This window comes from Stegastes partitus, unplaced genomic scaffold (genome assembly GCF_000690725.1).
Source record: "Stegastes partitus isolate 25-593 unplaced genomic scaffold, Stegastes_partitus-1.0.2 Scaffold1474, whole genome shotgun sequence".
Classification (NCBI taxonomy): domain Eukaryota; kingdom Metazoa; phylum Chordata; class Actinopteri; family Pomacentridae; genus Stegastes; species Stegastes partitus.
This window is the reverse complement of record NW_007579205.1, coordinates 30,699-49,142: the sequence shown is the minus strand read 5'-3', so window position 1 is coordinate 49,142 and position 18,444 is coordinate 30,699. Positions and strand designations below refer to the sequence as shown.

Sequence of the window (18,444 nt, the reverse complement as noted above, 5' to 3'; positions counted from 1 at the left end):
AACCCTGCCAGTGGTTCTGTTCTGTTCTTCTGCTACCTGCATGTTTTTAAAACCCACTTCAGGACAGGAAACAACCTCTTTTGGTAGCAACCCTTCACACTCATTATGTCAAGTCTGGGATTTAGATGGAGCAGTAAGTCGGCCCACAACACCGTCACAAAGCTGCATCTTCACCCGAGCTGATTGTGATTGGTTTAAAGAAATGCAAACGAGCCTATAGCGGAATGATGATGAGGTGCAAGTAGATCATGACATACCGGCGTCAAATGTAGAATAGAATAGAATAGAACAGAATAGAATAGAATAGAATAGAACTTTATTGATCCCTTTGGTAGAGACCTCTGGGAAATTGTTGAATGTATTCAAACCCTCCCATTAAAGAAGAAAAAAACAGCTGAAATAAGTTGAAATTGACAAAAGTAATAATGAATAAAAAATTAATGAAAATCATGACGTTGCTTTTGAGTTGTGGTTCAACAGAAATATAAAAAAATAAAATTAAAATAAAGCATGACGGGTCCCGTAAACTAATATTTAGTTGAACAATCCTTTAATCCAATCACTGCAATCAAATGTTTTCTTTAACTCACCATCAGACTTCTGCACCTGTTGACAGGTGTTTGGATTTCACTGCTCATCAGCAAAGTGCTCTGATTTGTGCGGGACAGCTTTTTTAAATTATTTTTTTCAACCACAATTCAAAAGCAATGTCTTGTTTCACTAAATTATAATTTAGCAAATTTTTATTTATTATTACTTTTTTCAGTTTCTAATTATTTGAGTGATTATTGTGAATTTTGCCTTTTCTTTAATGGACGGGTATGAATATGCACTGTATACGAACCCTAACCCAACATTGAGCCTTTATTTGACAATACAAGCCCGCTGCATCAAATTTAAAGGTTTATTTGCTGCCTATTTCAATGCATTGTTATAAAAAGACAGCTGCAGGAGGGAGAGCAACACGACATACTGGATGAAATAGAATAGCAGCATTAAATATTTCCTTTCGGAGACGCATGTGGAGCTCCTGCTGGACCTACTGGTCTCTTTGTTGAGACATAACAACCGACTGACTATTGCTGCTAAAGCTTAACTTTCAGAGCACAGATTCTCTAATCAAAAGCTTAAAAAGTGGACATTTTCGCCCCCCTCTCCTCGATTACCGGCATAAATTCTCGAAGCCTTTCATTTGCTTTCTGGTTCAGGCCTCCGATTTGCTGCTATTTGCTGTTTAAGCTGCAGAACGCATCCAATAACTCATCTAACCAGAACAAATACAGCAATGATAAGGTGCTGTAATCAGTCAGTCATTGTCTTTCTCCCTCCCTCCCTACATCCCACGTCTCTCATCATCATCACTCCCCCCCCATGCCTCTTTTTCCTCCCCCTCAGTCCGTATCCAGTTTACATTTTCCTTCCAATAAACCCTCGCCAGAGTAAATATGAGAGGAGTGAAGAAAAAAACAACAAAAAAATCCCCCCAAACATCCACCGTGGATGTGTGGGTGAAAAACAAAGTGAAAGAAACCACTCATGGCCATGAATGCTCTCCCGCTCGCCCTCCATAAGAAAGTGTTGAAAGTATATTTTAATTCCCCTCCCTACCTCCTTCTCTCTCTCCCCCCTCCTCCATCGTCTCCCCCTTCGCTTTTCTCCTTCTCGGTGCCATATGCTCAAAGCTCCATCTCGGGCTCATTTGCAGCGCTGCACACACACCGGCTCTATCAAAGCACAGGAACAGCTGGCTCGCTCGATATGGATGACTACTCGCTTGTCAACTAGTTTCACACAACACACACACACAACACACACACACACACACATCATCATCATCAAGCCTTTTCTCGCCGTTTTGAGAAGCAAAGCGAGTGAGCGATAGACAGATAGAGAGAGAAGCAGGTCGGAAAGTTAAGTGAGCGAGCGACTCGTGGAGGAGTTGGGTTTCGTCAGACTCGTTTGACATAACAATTAGCCCAACGTGTGAATATTCATCATGATATTATTTAACTAAATAATACCGGCGGCTGGAATCGAGTCAGAAAAGGGAAAAAAAGAAATGCAAACATGCGCTCGGCGTCAGAAGAGAATAAAAAAATGACAGCATGTGTCACCGTTAACCATCTCAACCAGATGCTCATGAATAATTTTAGGTGTTGAGAGAGGTCTGTTTTATCAAACGCTACGTCTGCGGCATGAGTAATGCTACGCTATAGCGTGCCGTCGTTTAGCCGATGATTTGCTGTACAGATATTAGAATTGTAAATTTGTCAAACATACGACTAAACGCATGATGTGTCCATAGAGTCAGTTAATTATTACATTTTTGTGATTTGATAAAAATACAATTTTGGCTGTCAAACACAAATTAGATCAGAAATCGTTGCTAAATACGAACAGCCCGGATGGCAGTTTTAGAGAATGACTAACAAGTTGTTTACGTCCCAGTCAAATTATGTCATTAGGAGAATTTAAAGGCCCTGAAATCCAATTTTCTTTTAGCTTTTTTTTAAAAGAGTGATGGTATTCTACATGAACGCCTGTTTTGTATTTGAATGAACAGGCTTCTGTGTTTCCTTTCTCACTAGTTTGCGGTTAGAAAAAGCAAGATGTCACGTCACAGCGCCAATTTAGTCTAATTAAAACGTCTACAGGATGACCAGGACGACTGGCTGCTTAATATATTCTCATACGACCACATTCTCATTGGCTGGACAATTATTCAGTGAGTCTCTACATCCACAGCCTTCCAGCTTTATTTCTGGTTACGGGAGGAACAAACCACCAAATTTAAACTTGTCTAATGGAGGCTGCTATGTTTAACATTTACTGAACGTTCACTCGGCTCCAAACTAACGGACACGGCGTCAACGAGGTCGTCTTTGTGGCTGTATTTTGTTCAGCTCATATATCCCAGTTTGTATACATCATCTCAAATCAAGCAGCGAGCTCGTCTACTCTTACATATTCCATATTTGTTTGTCTGCCGAGACCATCAGTCGATAAAGTTCTATTTCCAGAGACCATATGAATACGTGCTGCTCCGCTCCGAGTTTGCAATTACCATTTCAGTTGAGAAATAACCAAACTCAAACGATTCAAATCGCTGCAAACGCTGACTTTTTCTGATTATTTTTTAATTCATTCAGGCTAATAAGGCCAGAAGGTAGAGTGTGCTCAGTGCACTCAGTCTGTTTAGAGATAATGTGCAGAAATGTTTTCCCCGAAATAAATTTGGTTGAAGAGAAAGTATGATTCCAGTCTAACCGGTTACAGCTCTGGTGATGAGAGTTTGTTAAACGGGTTGTTTTCTTTTTGTCAGTCAGAAATTTCAACCCCAGTTTTTTATTATTTAGTCAAGAGTCAACGGGAAAAATCCAGAAAAGCAGGAGCTGAAAATGTTTCTCAGGAGCTTTAAAAATAGACTTATGGATGATTTCTGAACACACTGGTAAATATGAATGGATGTTAAGGTTACTGTGTTTTCATACAACCTATTAAAGGGACTTTTAAATTAAAATAATAACACGTGCTATGACGGAAACAGCTGCTGCTAATATATTATAAATGAGGTCACCGTACGATGTAATATGTTGCTATTGTCTACAGTGTGTTTGTCTGCTGGTGTGTAAATAACAACACAAAAACATGAAGTACTAATAAGTACTTGAGCTGTTATGACTTTCTTTTTTTAAGTATTTAAAATTCCTTGGCGTGATCTGTGTGATCTGCCACAGCTGGGATCATCTAACCGACTTTTCAATCAGTCCTCATTCATTCCATGCGGACAACAGGTAGCGGTCTTACCTCTCCCGTGTGGCCGAGACTCAGCTTTGGCAGTTTGTTCTTCACATTTCCAGAGTTTCCTCCGTAAGCCTGACTGCTGTTAAATCCCTCTGTGGCCACTAGAGGGGGCTTCAGCTGCGGGGAGTCGCTGGGCGCCTGGTCCTGGCCGTCCATTGGTCGGACGTACGCCGTGGGCTTCTGCTGCACCGCGATCGGCTTCCCCGCAAGGCTACCAGGTGGGAAGGTGGGCGTGGTCAGTCCCGACGTGGGCGTGGTCAAACCGGGAGTGGGCGTGGTCAGGACCGACGTGGAAGCCAGCGGCGAGGACGACGTCGAGAGGTGGGAGCCGGCTTCGTTTTCAAACGGGGAGGATTTAAAATGTCCACCATTTTCCGCGTTAGTGGAAGACTTGAAGTGGCCGCCGTCGATGGGAGCAGATCGAAAATTGGCACCATCTGCACGAGAGACGGGAAAAAGAAGACGACCAGAAGAAGAGTCAAAGTTAACCAAAGAAACACCTGTCGCAGTGGTGGCAGGGGTTGGATGCCACAAGTTCTGCCTTCCAGATGGATGCAGCCAATCACAATCAAAGCAAATTATGCGCTGATGGCGGTTTTTGAAATCAGCCGCGTGATGCAGGTGTTAATTTTCATAAAAGGTGATAGAGTCTGTTTTTCACTCAAATTATTCACTTAAATTATGCACCAGCGCTGGTGGCTCAAGCAAAAACAAAGAAACGGATAATTCACGTCTTCTAGAACGTGTTGATACAAAAAGTCAGCTTTCTGTGGAGTGACGGCTTTAATCAACCACATTGTGAATGAAATGTTCCACACGCCTCAGAATGGAGCAATCAGACATTTACCTGCTTAGTTAGTTAAATGAGAATAAACGACAGCGCTCTCATGTTTGTAACCTAAATATGAATTTAAAAAGAGGAGTTTATTTGCTTTGGTGAGCATAAATATTGGAAACTGTACAAATTTTAAAAAATGAACTATTAGAACAACCCTGATACATGATCAAATTAGACATCGAAGAAGATTTATCATTTTTTGGACAGTCGAGCCAGCAGTTCACCAGCTCTTATGCTAAATTTAGCTATTTGCACGTTTCTGTATCTCTCTTGTATATTCTTGTAAATTTTGTTGACTTTTTCTTCTATATTTTTTATCTTATTTCATTTTACCTTCATTTTTACAGCCTACCCTAATTTCCTGTGTTGTCTTTTTGTTTTTGTTTCCCCCCTTTGTTGAATATTCATGCTGCTGACTTTCCCTCTGGGGATCAGTAAAGTCAGTCTAATCTGTGACTTTAACGCTCAGACGTGATAATTCACCAAACAGCCAATGAAAGATCCCAGCTCTTCCTCTGAGGCCTTTCTGTTTGGGACTCACCTGGGAGGGGATGGGTTTTGGATGGGTGGGAGGAGTGTCTCCTAGAGGAGGAAGAGGAGGACGAGGAGGACGAAGAGGAGGAAGAAGGGCTTGAATCTTCTTTTAGACCCAGTTCATCTTTCAGTGAGCTGAACAGCTCCTCATGCCTTTGCATCTGCTGCTCCTCTAATAAAGACATCTTCCCTCTGCTGCTCGTAGCTGCTGCTGCTGCTGCTGCCGCCGCCGCCGCCTGCCCCTGTCCGTTCTGCCCCAGCCCCAGGACGAGGCCCGTTGCCTGGGTACTCTGCCCGTGGCCTCCCCTCGACCAGTCCATGGAGCTCCGGGACTTCTTCTGATGCGGGACCGTCGTCGCGTTCGACGAAGACGTGGTCGAAGCGGGTGGTTGCATCGAAGCTGAAGATGAAGAAGGCGCCGTCCTCTTGTCTCCACCTCCCTCTGCTGCTGCTCCTCCTCCTCCACCTCCTCCACCTCCACCTCCTCCTCCTCCACCACCGGTTCCTCCTCTCAGCGCTTCGTTGAACAGCTGGCTGGGCTCCATGGCGGGTCTCTCTGTGCTGGAGGTGGTCGGGGTCTGCTGCAGGTTGTTGTTGGCGGCGCTGCCTTTGGGGATTCCCACCAAGTGGCTCTGGTTGGAGTGGCTGGTTAACAGGTCCTTCATCTCTTCGTAGGAGCCCAGCGTGTTCTGGACGCGACTGGCCAACGCGTCACCTTTATTAGTCTGACAGGAGAAGAAGAAGAAGAAGAAGAAGAAAAGGACACGGGGGAGGGAAAAATAGAAGAGTATTAATTAAATCTCCCATTTTTCCATTTCTCCACTCTTGATGAAAAGCCCTCTTTACTCATCTGGAAGGGGATAGTGAAAGATAGATAGGGCGACCAGTGACCAGGCATCAGGATGGGATGATTAATTAAATACATGCCACTCTTAAGAGGGTCCAGTCCTGGATGGAGCAGTAAAATTAATGGGGCAGGAATCATTATTAGCCTGACCCCGGATTCTCCAGCAATCACGGCTTGGAGGACAGCGCGGGGCTTTACTGATAGATGACGATATAGCACCTCGAGCTGCTGCACGGTAACGCCGAGATGGCCCTCAGAATAGCTCAACAGCACCTTCTGTGTCAGTCATTGACAGACTCCTTAATGATGAAACTACATGATTTGATCATTTGGCATTTTTGAAAGGACAAGGGCAATCAGCAGTGGTTTCAGCACTTCTATATTTGGAAGCAGATCCTTGCAAAATGCCATAAAAAAGAGGAGGAGGAGGAGGAGGAAAAAAGTGAAGACCAGTAGATTTTTATCCCCGTCCAACTGACATTTCTTTTTCTCCCTGAGCAACAAATTGTGAAGCAAATATTAATCACGAGCCGAGCTTGAATTATGCAAGATCTACGGCCTATAATTTAAGCGTGACATTTCATCACCGAGCGCAGACAAATGATGAACAATGGAAACACTGAGTAAGATCAATGTGAAATGTGGCCCTGTAATTTTATTGTACATCAGTTTGGTGGTTTGGTCAATAGACGTTCTCAGGCATAAAGAGGAGCGACGGTGTGGCAACAAACACGAGTGCAGAAGCTTTAAAGGCTGAAGCATGAGAAGGAGTGAAATCTACTTCTACTCTACAGGACAGGACGGGATTGCCCTGTATTTGAAGGCGCTTAATGAATTCATGAATAATGAATTTGGGCTCATAGGGAGGAAGAGCTTCACTAATCTCAGGTAATGTTTCTAGAAATCACGTTCGCTGTCGCGTAGCTGTGCGTGATTGATTTTCAAACTACATCTAATTTCAGCATAAAAACAATCTCAAATCTTAGTTAAAATCATTAAATCCAATTAATGAGCATCATTCATATCTTTCATTCTTCTCTAAAACGCAGGAATCCCGGCGATGTGTTTGTGTGTTTCTCTGTGTGTGTGTGGTTTTGTTTTTCCGACGCAAACAGCCTCAGTCAACAACCAAATAATACTGTAATAACATGCAATGATCCATGGAGAGGTCTTATTGCTGAGGAGGGATTTCTAAGTGTCTGTGTGTGTGCATGTTGAGCACTTCACAACATTACAAATTAGTTTAACACCACCCCGATATTTGCTCTAATAGAGGGCCATGTAAGCACCATTTGATGGTAATTGCTATATTGTGGTGGCCTTTTTTCATAATCAGATTGGTTTGACAGGAGTCTATGAAGCGCGTGGTGCTGAAACGGATGTTTTGGATTCTGGCAAGTCGCACAAACATCAGAAACGCTGGAGCGCCGCTAATCTTAAACGCGACCTGACAATTATTTCTTGATTAACTGATTAATCAACAAAAACAGTAATGAAACAGAACAAACAGTGATGCTATCCGCTCTGTAAGGCAGAGCGGCGCTTTGACCTAAATGCTAATATTAGCATGCTAGCGTGCTTGCAGTCAAAATCCGAGTGTGTTTGGCAGGTGTAAGGTATGCTAGTTTAGCTTGTTAGCATGCTAGCATTTACAAATAGCATTCAGTCATGAACCAAAGTAATGGACATAATGATGGTGCTCAAGAATAAAAGCACAGAATGACATGACAACACATCAAACACAGCGGTGGATCCTTTACTTCACTGATTAAACCCATAAAAACTCACATATTTACATTTTTTTCCATTAAAATAATCCTTTCCTGTCTTAACATTGCTTAAATGTAACTTGGCACTTTTAGATTTATGAAGTCCCCGCCTCTCTCCATCCACCCCTTCAACTCACTGCAGCTCGAGCACACCAGCTCACCAACAGTTCTACTTTGTCAACACTGTCAAACTAATCTTTGCAACAAAGCAGCAAATTGTCATATTGGAGGAATTCAGCCACACATGTTTAAACTGGGGGCTGCACGTTGGCTCGGTGGTTAGCATCGTTGCCTCACAGCTAGAAGGTTGCTGGTTCGTAGTCCTGTGATAGACTGGTGACCTGTCCAGGTTTTCCCTTCCTTTCCCCTTGGTTCGGTTGGGCCGGCTTTTGTTGCCCTTGTTGGGGTTTAGCTGTTTTTTGGTTATTGGTTGGTTGGTTGCTTTTTCTGGTGGCTGCTTCTTCTTGATGCTGCAGCCCTGCTGGCTGCTGGGATTGTTTGTTCTTCTGTTTTTTGTTGATGCCCTGGTGGTGTTCTTCCTTGTTTTTTTTTTTTTTTTGTAGCTGATAAGCAGCATCTTGTTGCTCTGCTTAGTAAAAAAACAACAACACAGCAATTCAAAAGTCCACAACAGTCTTACTGATGAGAAAGTACACCAGAGTTAGCATCAAAATACACTTAAATAGTCGATGTTAGTGTTGTAGCTGCTGCAGGTGGAGCTAGTTTAGACTCATTTATTTACAGTTGTATATACAGGGTCAGCAGATAAAGCCGAAGGCTTAAACCATGACTAATAGGAGAATAAAGAAGAAAAAACACAGTTCTGTTTTTCTCCTAATCTTTGATTTTTGCTGAGAATTCGGATCTTTCATTGAAATGAAACCATGTGTGAAGTCTAGATGGAAAAATCAGTATTTGGTGAAGCTCTGAAATGTGGCCGAACTACACAATGCTTTTTGTAGGAAACCAAAAAAAAAAGTCGGAAACCACTAATCTGTAACAATGGCTTGTATTTTTTAAAACGTGTTATATTACCTATTGTGTAAAATCTTCACCTGAAAAGTAACTAAAGTTGTCAGAAAAATGTAGTGAAGGAAAAAGTACAATTTTTCCTCTAAAATCTAGTGAAAGTATAAAATAGCATAAAATGAAAATGCTTCAATAAAGCACCTAAATTCTGTATTAAACCCTATTCAGGACTTTCCCTACGTAGAAGACAGACATGACAACCAAACACACTCACATTCACGCCTACGGACAATTTAGAATCACCAATTAACCTCAACATGTTTCTGGACTGTGTGGGAGGAAGCCGGAGAACCCGGAGAGAACCCACGCTGCACGGGGAGAACATGGAGACTCCACACAGAAAGATCCCGGGTGTTCTCACTCGGACATGAACTGGTGACCTTCTAGCAGCGAGGCAACGGTGCTAACCACTGAGCCACCTTGCAGCCCCAAGAAAGAATATGTGCAAAATATTTGTTGGTATTAATTAAAGACTTTTATATACGTTAAATAAATGTTCTGATTAGTTGACGTATTTTTGGTTCCAAATGTTCCTCTTTTTATATTTACAATCATCAAAACTAAAAACATCACCTAAACCAAATGGACTGGGGTCCAAACGTCCTGAATGGGGTTAACTAGACTCCTTGGTTTCTTTTCACGACTGATTAAATATTTGTTGAGATATTTCAGTCTGAGCCAAAGCGGTGGACCAGTCCATCAACAGTCGACCAACACCGCCTTCCCAGTTTCTCAAGAAGCAAAAATGAAACCTTTTGTTCGACCAACAGCCCAAAAAAACCCCCCAAGTGGTTCAGTTTACTATCATCATACAGAAAAAAAAAAACTTCAGAAGCCACAGGCAGCGAGTCTTGACCGTCTCCGCCTTTGAACATTTCCAGCTTTGCTTATTAAAACACTTGCTTATAACCTGGGCAGTCACTTCAGCTCTTCAGATACTCGCAGCAGGCTGGAGCTCCTTTGGAGATCTCGTCTGATTTATGCAACGACTCCTCCTCTCCCAATTAGATCGGTCTAGCGGTGACATAACTTCTGCTTTTACCTCTTACACGCTCTCGCTTACACCACAATCAATAGTCAGATGAGCCTCCTAAATCCGCCGCTAAAATGCTTTCCGGGTTAAGAACGTCCACTTCGACTCTTCTCAAGCTTCGAAGGGGAAGAACAGAAGGAAATCTATGTTTGAAATATGGTATGCAGTTTGGATTTTTTAACCTCACAGAGCCGAGAACAATCCCAGGTTCATGCTGCTAGTACTCGTCCTGAGTTTACGATGACTAATCCGTCTGATTCTGTGCACCACAAAAACCTCAACTCAAACCTGACTGGAAGCTACCTCACTGTATCCTTCTTTCTTTTATTTTTTTTTACACTCTAATAAAGCTGGAAAGGCATGAAAATACCCCCCGAAAAAAAAAAAAAATGAAACAGGGCAAAGAATCAAGCCTTATTTACAAAAGATTCCTACAAGAAAGGACAGAATTGCATTCAAATAATCTTAACAGATGTAATTTCTGCGTGTACACACACCACTCGCACACGCACACAAACACTACACACACCGTGGCGAGCCAAAGTTAGCTGTGAATAAATTAGCCCATCTCTTCTCCATCTCGGGCTCATGAATAAAAGATCTGGTGGCTGAAGAGGAACAGAAAACACATTTACAGAGAGGCAAAATGGAAAACAGAGGAGAAGGAGAGGATGAATACCTACGTGTGTGTGTGTGTGTGTGTGTGTGTGTGTGTGTGTGTGTGTGTGTGTGTGTGTGTGTGAATAGATCATCCCAAGTAGCTGCTAACAGCATAACGCTCTTTAACAGGATTAGAAGAGGGATTAGCTAATAGCTGACAGAGAGAATGAATACTGGAGAGAGGGAGGGAGGAAGACAGAGGCAGGCAGTGATGGACACACGATTGATACTCAGGTACAGACGGAAAAGGAAAAAGTCAAAAAAGAAAGAGACCAGAAGTGATTACGACTCGATAAATTCCATACGTGATAATTACAGTTCGGCGTGGATAAAGTGCCGTGAGGTTGTACAGGCAGTGCTAAAGCCGCTGACTTGTATGAAGTAAAGCAGGTATGAAGAAAAGGAAAAAAAAAAAAAAATGAAATTGTTCGCGTGGCAAATAAATCAGCAGAAGAAAGTAGCAAGGTGTGCCAAAGCCGTTTTTCAAGTTTAGCAGCAGCAGCAGCAGCGAGAGATAAAGCGGGGAAGTGCACGGAGGGAAGAAGATGAGTTGGGAAGAAGCTGGAATGTTAAACTAGTAAACATGTTGTCCTCTATAAATGATGCGGTGACCCAAGCCCAACCCCTTTTATCTGAATTATTTTACCTTCAATTACAGTTGTTAAGGCAATGACTGTAATTAATGAGAGATGTTGAAAACCTCCGCTACAGAGAACAACTGCTCAGCTTAGAATTTATATTTAATATCAACGGTTGGCGCCAGTGCAGAAGGTTTGGTGTCATCACAGACCTGCAGGTAATATCTGCTTTTTTATTAACCACAAACCTCAACATTAAAGCTGCTCTGTGATGATTTTATGTAAGCAGACAAAAGCAAAATTAACATTTAGTGGTTGTCACTAAATCTCCTGTGCATCCTGGTGACCAAACTTGCATGAAGCACTTTTTTAATCTCTTTATTTCACAAAGAGGCCATTCGCTCCATTGTGCTATTACTGATCAAAACTGCACACGGCAGCTTTAACAGGTGCCTCTAATGTTAACAGTACTTTATCTGTCATGCACAGAAACGGATGATAGCAAAAATATAAAGAAATAAAAAATGTAGACATTGAACATAATCCAGGTTTCATCAACAGTTATCAAGTTATCTTGCTAACAAACAAACCACAAACAAACCGATAAACGCCGACTAAAACATATCCTCCTTGGCGGAGGAAATAACAAAAGAAGAAGAAAATCATACAACACAATAGTCTGATGTATTGATGATAAAAATTACAGTCTTGCTAATTCCCCATGATGGGATAATCCACCTGATTCTGATTCTTACCCAGGCTATGCTGCCTTAACACAGTAAAAAGAAATGAAAGGAATCTGATAAAACTTTTTAAAAACCAACTGCAACATGAACAAGCTTACACAAGTTTCCTCTACAGGACAAGGCCACAAGATCGAGGAACCGTCTCGTTGGTTTATCAGATTTCATGTGTAACCAAATAATCAGGAGTTAATGTGGACTCCTGTGCTGCTTTGACCAGTTTGTAACGTCGCTGTGGCTCTGACACATAAAAAAAATGCCTTAGTGTCTCCAGATGAAGCACAAAACGTCGCTCATCAACCTATTCTCATTCCCAGGGTGTCAAATGCTGCTGTGTTGTCATAGCTGCTGCTGCCTCACAGGTATGTACAAGGCGTCCTTTAGCACCTCTTCCACCTGCAGCAACACAATGGAGTGAGTCACATGCTTTACAGCCTCGGTTTCCATTTATTTGTTGGTTTTAAGTTTATTTTTTTCCTGCTGTTGGGTTCATTTAAGGCACCAAATCTCCTTGGTTTAAGAAGGTAAAATACACCCTCTCATACAACAGCAAGGCAAACGCCTCACAGCCCGACAGTGACGACACCAGCGGAGAACATTTGGTTACGGCTTCACGGTGTCGATTTCTGACATTGTGGGAATTCTTTAGGTGGATTGCACCAACCTGCACGTTGGAAAATGCCGCTACAGGGTACCGAGTGCATTAAATTGTGGCGCCAAGGGGTCCTGACAAAGTGTCTGGATGCGGCCAGCTGGGAGTGACACCATAACCAGTTCATCCCACCAGTACAAGTCCAGAGCAACCAACCAACCAACTCACATCACTCTGTTTTTATAATTTCAACATGCATGACTCTGGCGGCGTCTGAAGGCTCAACCCTTCACACAGAGGCCAGCCCACAGTCATCCAGCCTCTCTGCTCTCACACACATCTTGACCTCACCTCGGCACCATTAATTAGCCGGAAACAATTAGTCGGCGAGCGTGGAGGCACCCAGGATTGGATTCATTATCAGAACAACCCCTCATTTGCTTCCGCCGCCGCCCCCACCCCGAACCGGCGAGCGGCGTCTTCGGGAGAATCCCCTCGCGTCCTCTGCGTTCAGACACAGCAGCAGTTAAACACATTCTGTCAAGATTCAAAGCCGGTCCGTCTCAAGGTCGATACACTTGGCGGCATAACCAAGTGTTGAAGTGCCCGGCGGTAGCAAATGAGAGTTAACAAACCAAAATCAATTTTATACACAGGGGCAGGAGAGTGGCCATGGACTTCATGCATGGCTAGTTCGCTTTCAGCTAAAGGAAGAGACAAAATGATGGCATCTAAAGCACCTCCAAACAGAGCAGAACAGAACCTTATGCCTCAGGATATAACGCGTTTGGCCTCGGGGGGGAAAGAACACGAGGAGGAAGTGGTTACATCATCTGCTTTGTCACCCACAAAGACAGCAGCAAATGGCATGAAGAATGTTTGGATAATTGTTGGTTAGCCATAACAATTCCTCTCAATTGATTGCTTGCACGCGGCAAAAATGGTTTGGCGCGAGCCTAAATCACAACACGGGGGCCGCTTCAGACCAGAGTGGCACTTCCTCACTGATTAAGACGTTGTAAATTCACTCCATTTCCCCAAATGAAATTCTGGTGTCAGGTATGTCCACTTCTCCTCCTGCAGAGATCAATCAAAACTTAACAGCGAAATATAAAACTGTCTCCTCAACAGCAATGAGAGAGCACTCTGTGGAGGAAGAATCGTCTTTACAACCCGACTGTGCAGCTCGCCGGCGTTAGCTCAGAGGCTCCTGTTAGCTTCAGTCCTTAAATTCAAACCGATAAGAAGTTGGCTTTTAATTTGCGTTTGTGAAATACGCTGTTGATACCAAGATTTAATGGAGGTTCCATCAATTTGTTGAAGTGCTTGAATTCTCTTATTTAGACAAAGATGTGGCTCCATTCAGCCATATTTGATTTTTGTCATAAACATGAGATTAGTCAGTACACCAAGTGATTTGTGTCACATCATTAATAAAAGGCTAAAACCAAACTAAAAGCAGCTTGTCAGACTGTCCAAACCACTAATAACCTGCTTTATTCAGGATTTCCTAAACAGGGAAAATCCTGTCGATGTGTGATGGATCCTGTTGAGGCATCCTGTCGCTATGTCAGGGACAATTTAGTAATTTCTAATTAGAAACAATTAAAGAGTTCATCTACACAACAGATAACTCCATCTTCACAAACCTTCAGGAAACCAACTTCTCCATCGTCTACCTGAGACAATATCAATCCAATTTTAGTTATCTCCATTTTTGTCATTTCTACTGCGTCAAATCCACTCAGCTTCAGTTTCATCGATATTGTCTCAAGTACACAACAAAAAACAAGTTTTCTGAAAATCTACAGAAATGGAGTTTCTGTTTTTGCAAATGAACTCTCCAATTAATGATGTTCCTCAAATGTGCTCATGTGGCTCCTGGTGCTGTTTGATGCTGCAGGGATTTAATAAACTCAGAGGAAAGACTCCTACAAACAGCTGGAAGCAAAACACTGAACATGAGCTGCTGTTAACACTTTATTAAAACCTGGATTATGTTCATTATTTCTATGTCTTGTCATTCTAACAGAGCTGATGGAGGAGGTGATACGCAGCAAAATGAGCTGAAATCAAACCCCAGCAGCAGCAATAGAGACTACATGCAAACTGTGTCTTTTGTGCTTCTGTGATGTTTTTGGACCAATATTGTCCATGTGTTGGTTTCCATCATTGTGTTGCACTGCTCAAACTGCAATACTTTGCTGCTCTAATTAGAATTGTATGGTCACTTTTCACATCACTAAAATCACTTTAGATTTGCCACATGAACTTTAGTTGTACATATTTTTTTCTTTACACATACATATATATGTGTGTGTGTGTATATATATATATGTATATATACTTTTTATATTTTTATCTATCGTATTCTTTTGTGTGCCACTGCCTTGTGCTGCTGCAATGCCCAAATGTCTCCTATGGGGATTAATAAATAATTATCTTATCTTATCTTAATGTTGGTTCTAAAAGGTGGAAAACGTCCTTCCTAAATCACTTCTGGTTGCCATCTGTTGATGCAACTACGTGCAGTTCAGATTTGTGACGTGTTAATAGCGACACAGAAAGGCTACGAGGTTCAACGTAGTTTGATTTTTACAAAAAATGCAAACTGACCAACTTTCTGTCAGATTAGTGGAAACAAGTGGATGTCTTAAAGAGGCTTCAGCTGAGAAGGTGCCGTCATGTACAGAGCTCAAGTTTGAACATGAAGAGTTAGCTTTAGAATGGCTCTCTGAAAACAAAACACACTTAACTTACCAACACCTTTACAGGTTTTATCCATTTGTAGTTATGCACAGACAGAAAAGTAAAAATGTTGATAAAATGTCATTATTTATAGTTTCTCATCTGTGTCTCTCCAAAGATGTGTAAAAAAACAGCATATTTCCCCATATTTTAAGCGTGATTGATTATTGAATGATCTCACTGTGAACAATGGGCTGCTCTTACTTTGTAGGGTTCTCCAAACAGGTTGAATCCAGTCGAGAACAGGTCTTCATCCTGTTGGACCTCCTGGTTCCTCCTCTCCCACTCCCTCCTCTTCAGGACGCTGCGCTCCGACTCCAGATGACTGAAACGACACACAGAGACAGAGAAAAGCTCGTTAGCATCCACGACGACTGAGCCCGCCGCCGATAAAACCCAGCGGTTTTTAATGAGTATTGCTAACAAGTCATTTTTGGATCGGCAAAGAACGCTCGCTTGAAATTCCTTCTCCTGCAGTGTGATTAGTCGGCTGGCTGGTAAAGGAAAATAACAGGGTAAGCCATGGCATCGCACTGTCTGAAAATGACTCAAATTCCTCATAAACAGGGAGGAAAGAGAAAAACGAGAGAAAAGCTAAATCCTGGCGTGAGTGACAGCGAAGTGACAGCAAGGAGAGACGGTTCCTGCAAAGAAGAATTCAACACGGGAGGTAAAAATATTATCCAGCTCGGCAAAACTTAGTGCAGCTGAATGGTTTGTTTAAGACGACTGATGGGAAATTGATCAAACTGGCCTCTCCGACACATTCCTGGACACGACACGGTTTATTATTTACCTCGCCGTCCTCCCTCTGAAGCTAATATCCTGATGATGCTGTCCTATTTAAACACACAAACTGTGTCATAAGTGTTTGCACAGACAGTTTCAAAGATGAGGAATGTTTTCTGTCTCTTTGAATCAGCTCACTGGGTTTGAGTAGTTATTTTTACTCAGGACTTCTGAATGAATTCCAGTAATCTGCGCTTTGATTTGCACGGGCCGTTTGATCTTCAAACTCCACATAAAAACGCTTATCTCGTACTATCACTGACACGTAAATGTGTGTCATCTGAACTTTCTAAAAAGCTATCGGCCTTGACTTTGGTGCGCTTTGTGCAAAGTGTATGCAGGGAACGGTTTGATTCGTAAAGAGAACACGTATCAGCCAAGGTCAATATACTTTAAAATTCATGAGGAACAGTACAGCAAGATTGTCTCATTTGAAGTTACTCTTCCTATTTGCTAAAAAAAAAAATGTGTGATGCATCATTGAGATATGGAGGAACTCGACTGCAAGATCCCCAGGACTGCGTGGGGCTGAGTTAAAAGCTGGTGGAAGCTTATGGAAACAGACAGCTAGCCCGGCTTTGTCTGAAGTTAAAAGTATACCTACCAACAACTTGGTCTTACGAACACCGCATGTTTTATTTAACAAACATGAAAATATGTGGTTTTGAGGGGAGTTATGGAGCATAACCAGGTTTCTTCATGATAAACTAGTTTGCTCATCACTGCACTGGACTTGTAGTTGCTGATGTACTGGGCTCCTCTCCTCTCTCGTCCTTCCATACAGTTAGAACCACCGTTACATGTCACTAATCTGTGTTCCCCCCGAGGTCCTGTCCTGTGCTCCCTGTGGACGTCTCTAGATCCAGAGCTTCACGTCCATGACCTCCAACCGCTGGCCTCACCGACCCCCAAAATACTTACATTCATATTTATTGTTCTGCTCTATTGGTGCTCTCCATCTGCTATCCTGTTTCCCCCACTGTCACCCAACCAGTTGAGGCAGATGACCGTCTTCCCTGATCCTGGTTCTGCCGGAGGTTTGTTTCCCCCTCCCCTGGGGGGGTTTTGGTTCCTTCCCACTGTTGCCAACTGCTTGCTCAAAGGAAGTCCAAACACTACTTTGGATTGTTGGGTTCTGTGTTTACATTTGTAAAGTCTATACCGTACTTTGTTAAGCACTGTGTGATAACATGTGTTAACTGCGCTATACAAATAAAATAAAATTGAATTGAACTGAATTGCATAAACACTTAGGCCCAGAGCCCTGCAATAGACTGGTGACTTGTCCAGGGTGTCCCCTGCCTTCACCCTGAGTCAGCTGGGATAGACTCCAGTCCCCCCGCGACCCTAGTGAGGATTGAGCGGTGTATAGATGATGGATGGATGCACTTAGGCCCAGAATTAACCACTATATACCAAATTCTTCAAATTCCAGTATGAACTCCTTGTATTTCTTTTTTGTATTCCAGCTACTGGCACTTGAAAACACTTTAATATGCATTCATAGCCTTTTCATGTCTTGCGAGCAGCCCAGCTGGACCCTAAAACCAGCTCACTAAGCTCTTCGGTTTAGCCATGACTTGCAACCGACTAGTAACTGTCTCGACCAGTGCATCAGCTGTTGTCAGTTTATAGTAAATTAGAACGCTGTAGAATGTGATAGAAATGAACAGGGACATTTAGAATGGAACAGGAAAAATGAAGCCATTTCAAGAGGCATGAATAATTGTAGAAATGGTATTTTGAGTTTTTGGTAAAAGAATGTTTTTACTCGGGGTGGGACTTTAACACGTTAATAAACACATAAATAACGCATTAAAGTCCCACCCCTAATGTACTTTAACGCATTAATTCCGATTAATTAATTCCAACAAAAATAACGCATTAAAAAAATTAACGCATTTAATCGCAGTTTGCATCCAGTAGGGCTGCAGGGCTGGACCTGAATAGCCGACTATTCGTTTGCTGTGCTGAAATCAGGATATCAACCCCCTGGTGCCGTGACCGCTAGCCTAAACTGGTCTTAGTGGCCAAATGCTGCCTGTGCGTCACCCCCGTCGGAACAAATACCCAGCCGCCACCACCGTGCGGCACCCGCAAATATTCGGGATATTCGTCATTAATTGGGGCCGAATATTCAGAGAACAGAAATTGCTATTCAGACCAGCCCGAGCATCCAGACAACATGGAACGTTTGCAAGTGGTCCACCAATCACAGTGATGCACAAGATACGTCAGCGCTACGGTAACAACAACAAACATGGAGGAATCCGATGAGAGTACATCGCTTGGACTGATGGAGGGAAAGTTTCATTTTATAAAACTGCCTGATGGAAACCTTGACCAGAGCGTGGTTTTGTGCCACTTGAAAAGAATGTGCATCCCACCGAAGCACATCGAGCTGACGGTACCACCTGAAAACAAAGCAGCGAGCACAGAAACCGCCGGAGCTGTTAGCGCTAGCAGTCCTGGATAGTGAC

The 18,444-nt window shown here is 42.7% G+C and overlaps 1 protein-coding gene across 1 annotated transcript in view; it reads right to left on the bottom strand.

The window, feature by feature from the left end:
* The window catches only part of LOC103370729 (AF4/FMR2 family member 2), a gene marked incomplete at both ends in the record, with an annotated part of 152,514 nt that extends 137,014 nt beyond the window's left edge, over positions 1-15,500 (bottom strand). Inside the window, 3 exons of the mRNA XM_008299866.1 lie at positions 3,808-4,241; positions 5,184-5,901; positions 15,380-15,500. Coding sequence (XP_008298088.1) covers positions 3,808-4,241; positions 5,184-5,901; positions 15,380-15,500 — 1,273 coding nt within the window. The remainder of the gene's footprint in view (positions 1-3,807; positions 4,242-5,183; positions 5,902-15,379) is intronic.
* Between the last annotated feature and the right edge of the window lie 2,944 nt (positions 15,501-18,444).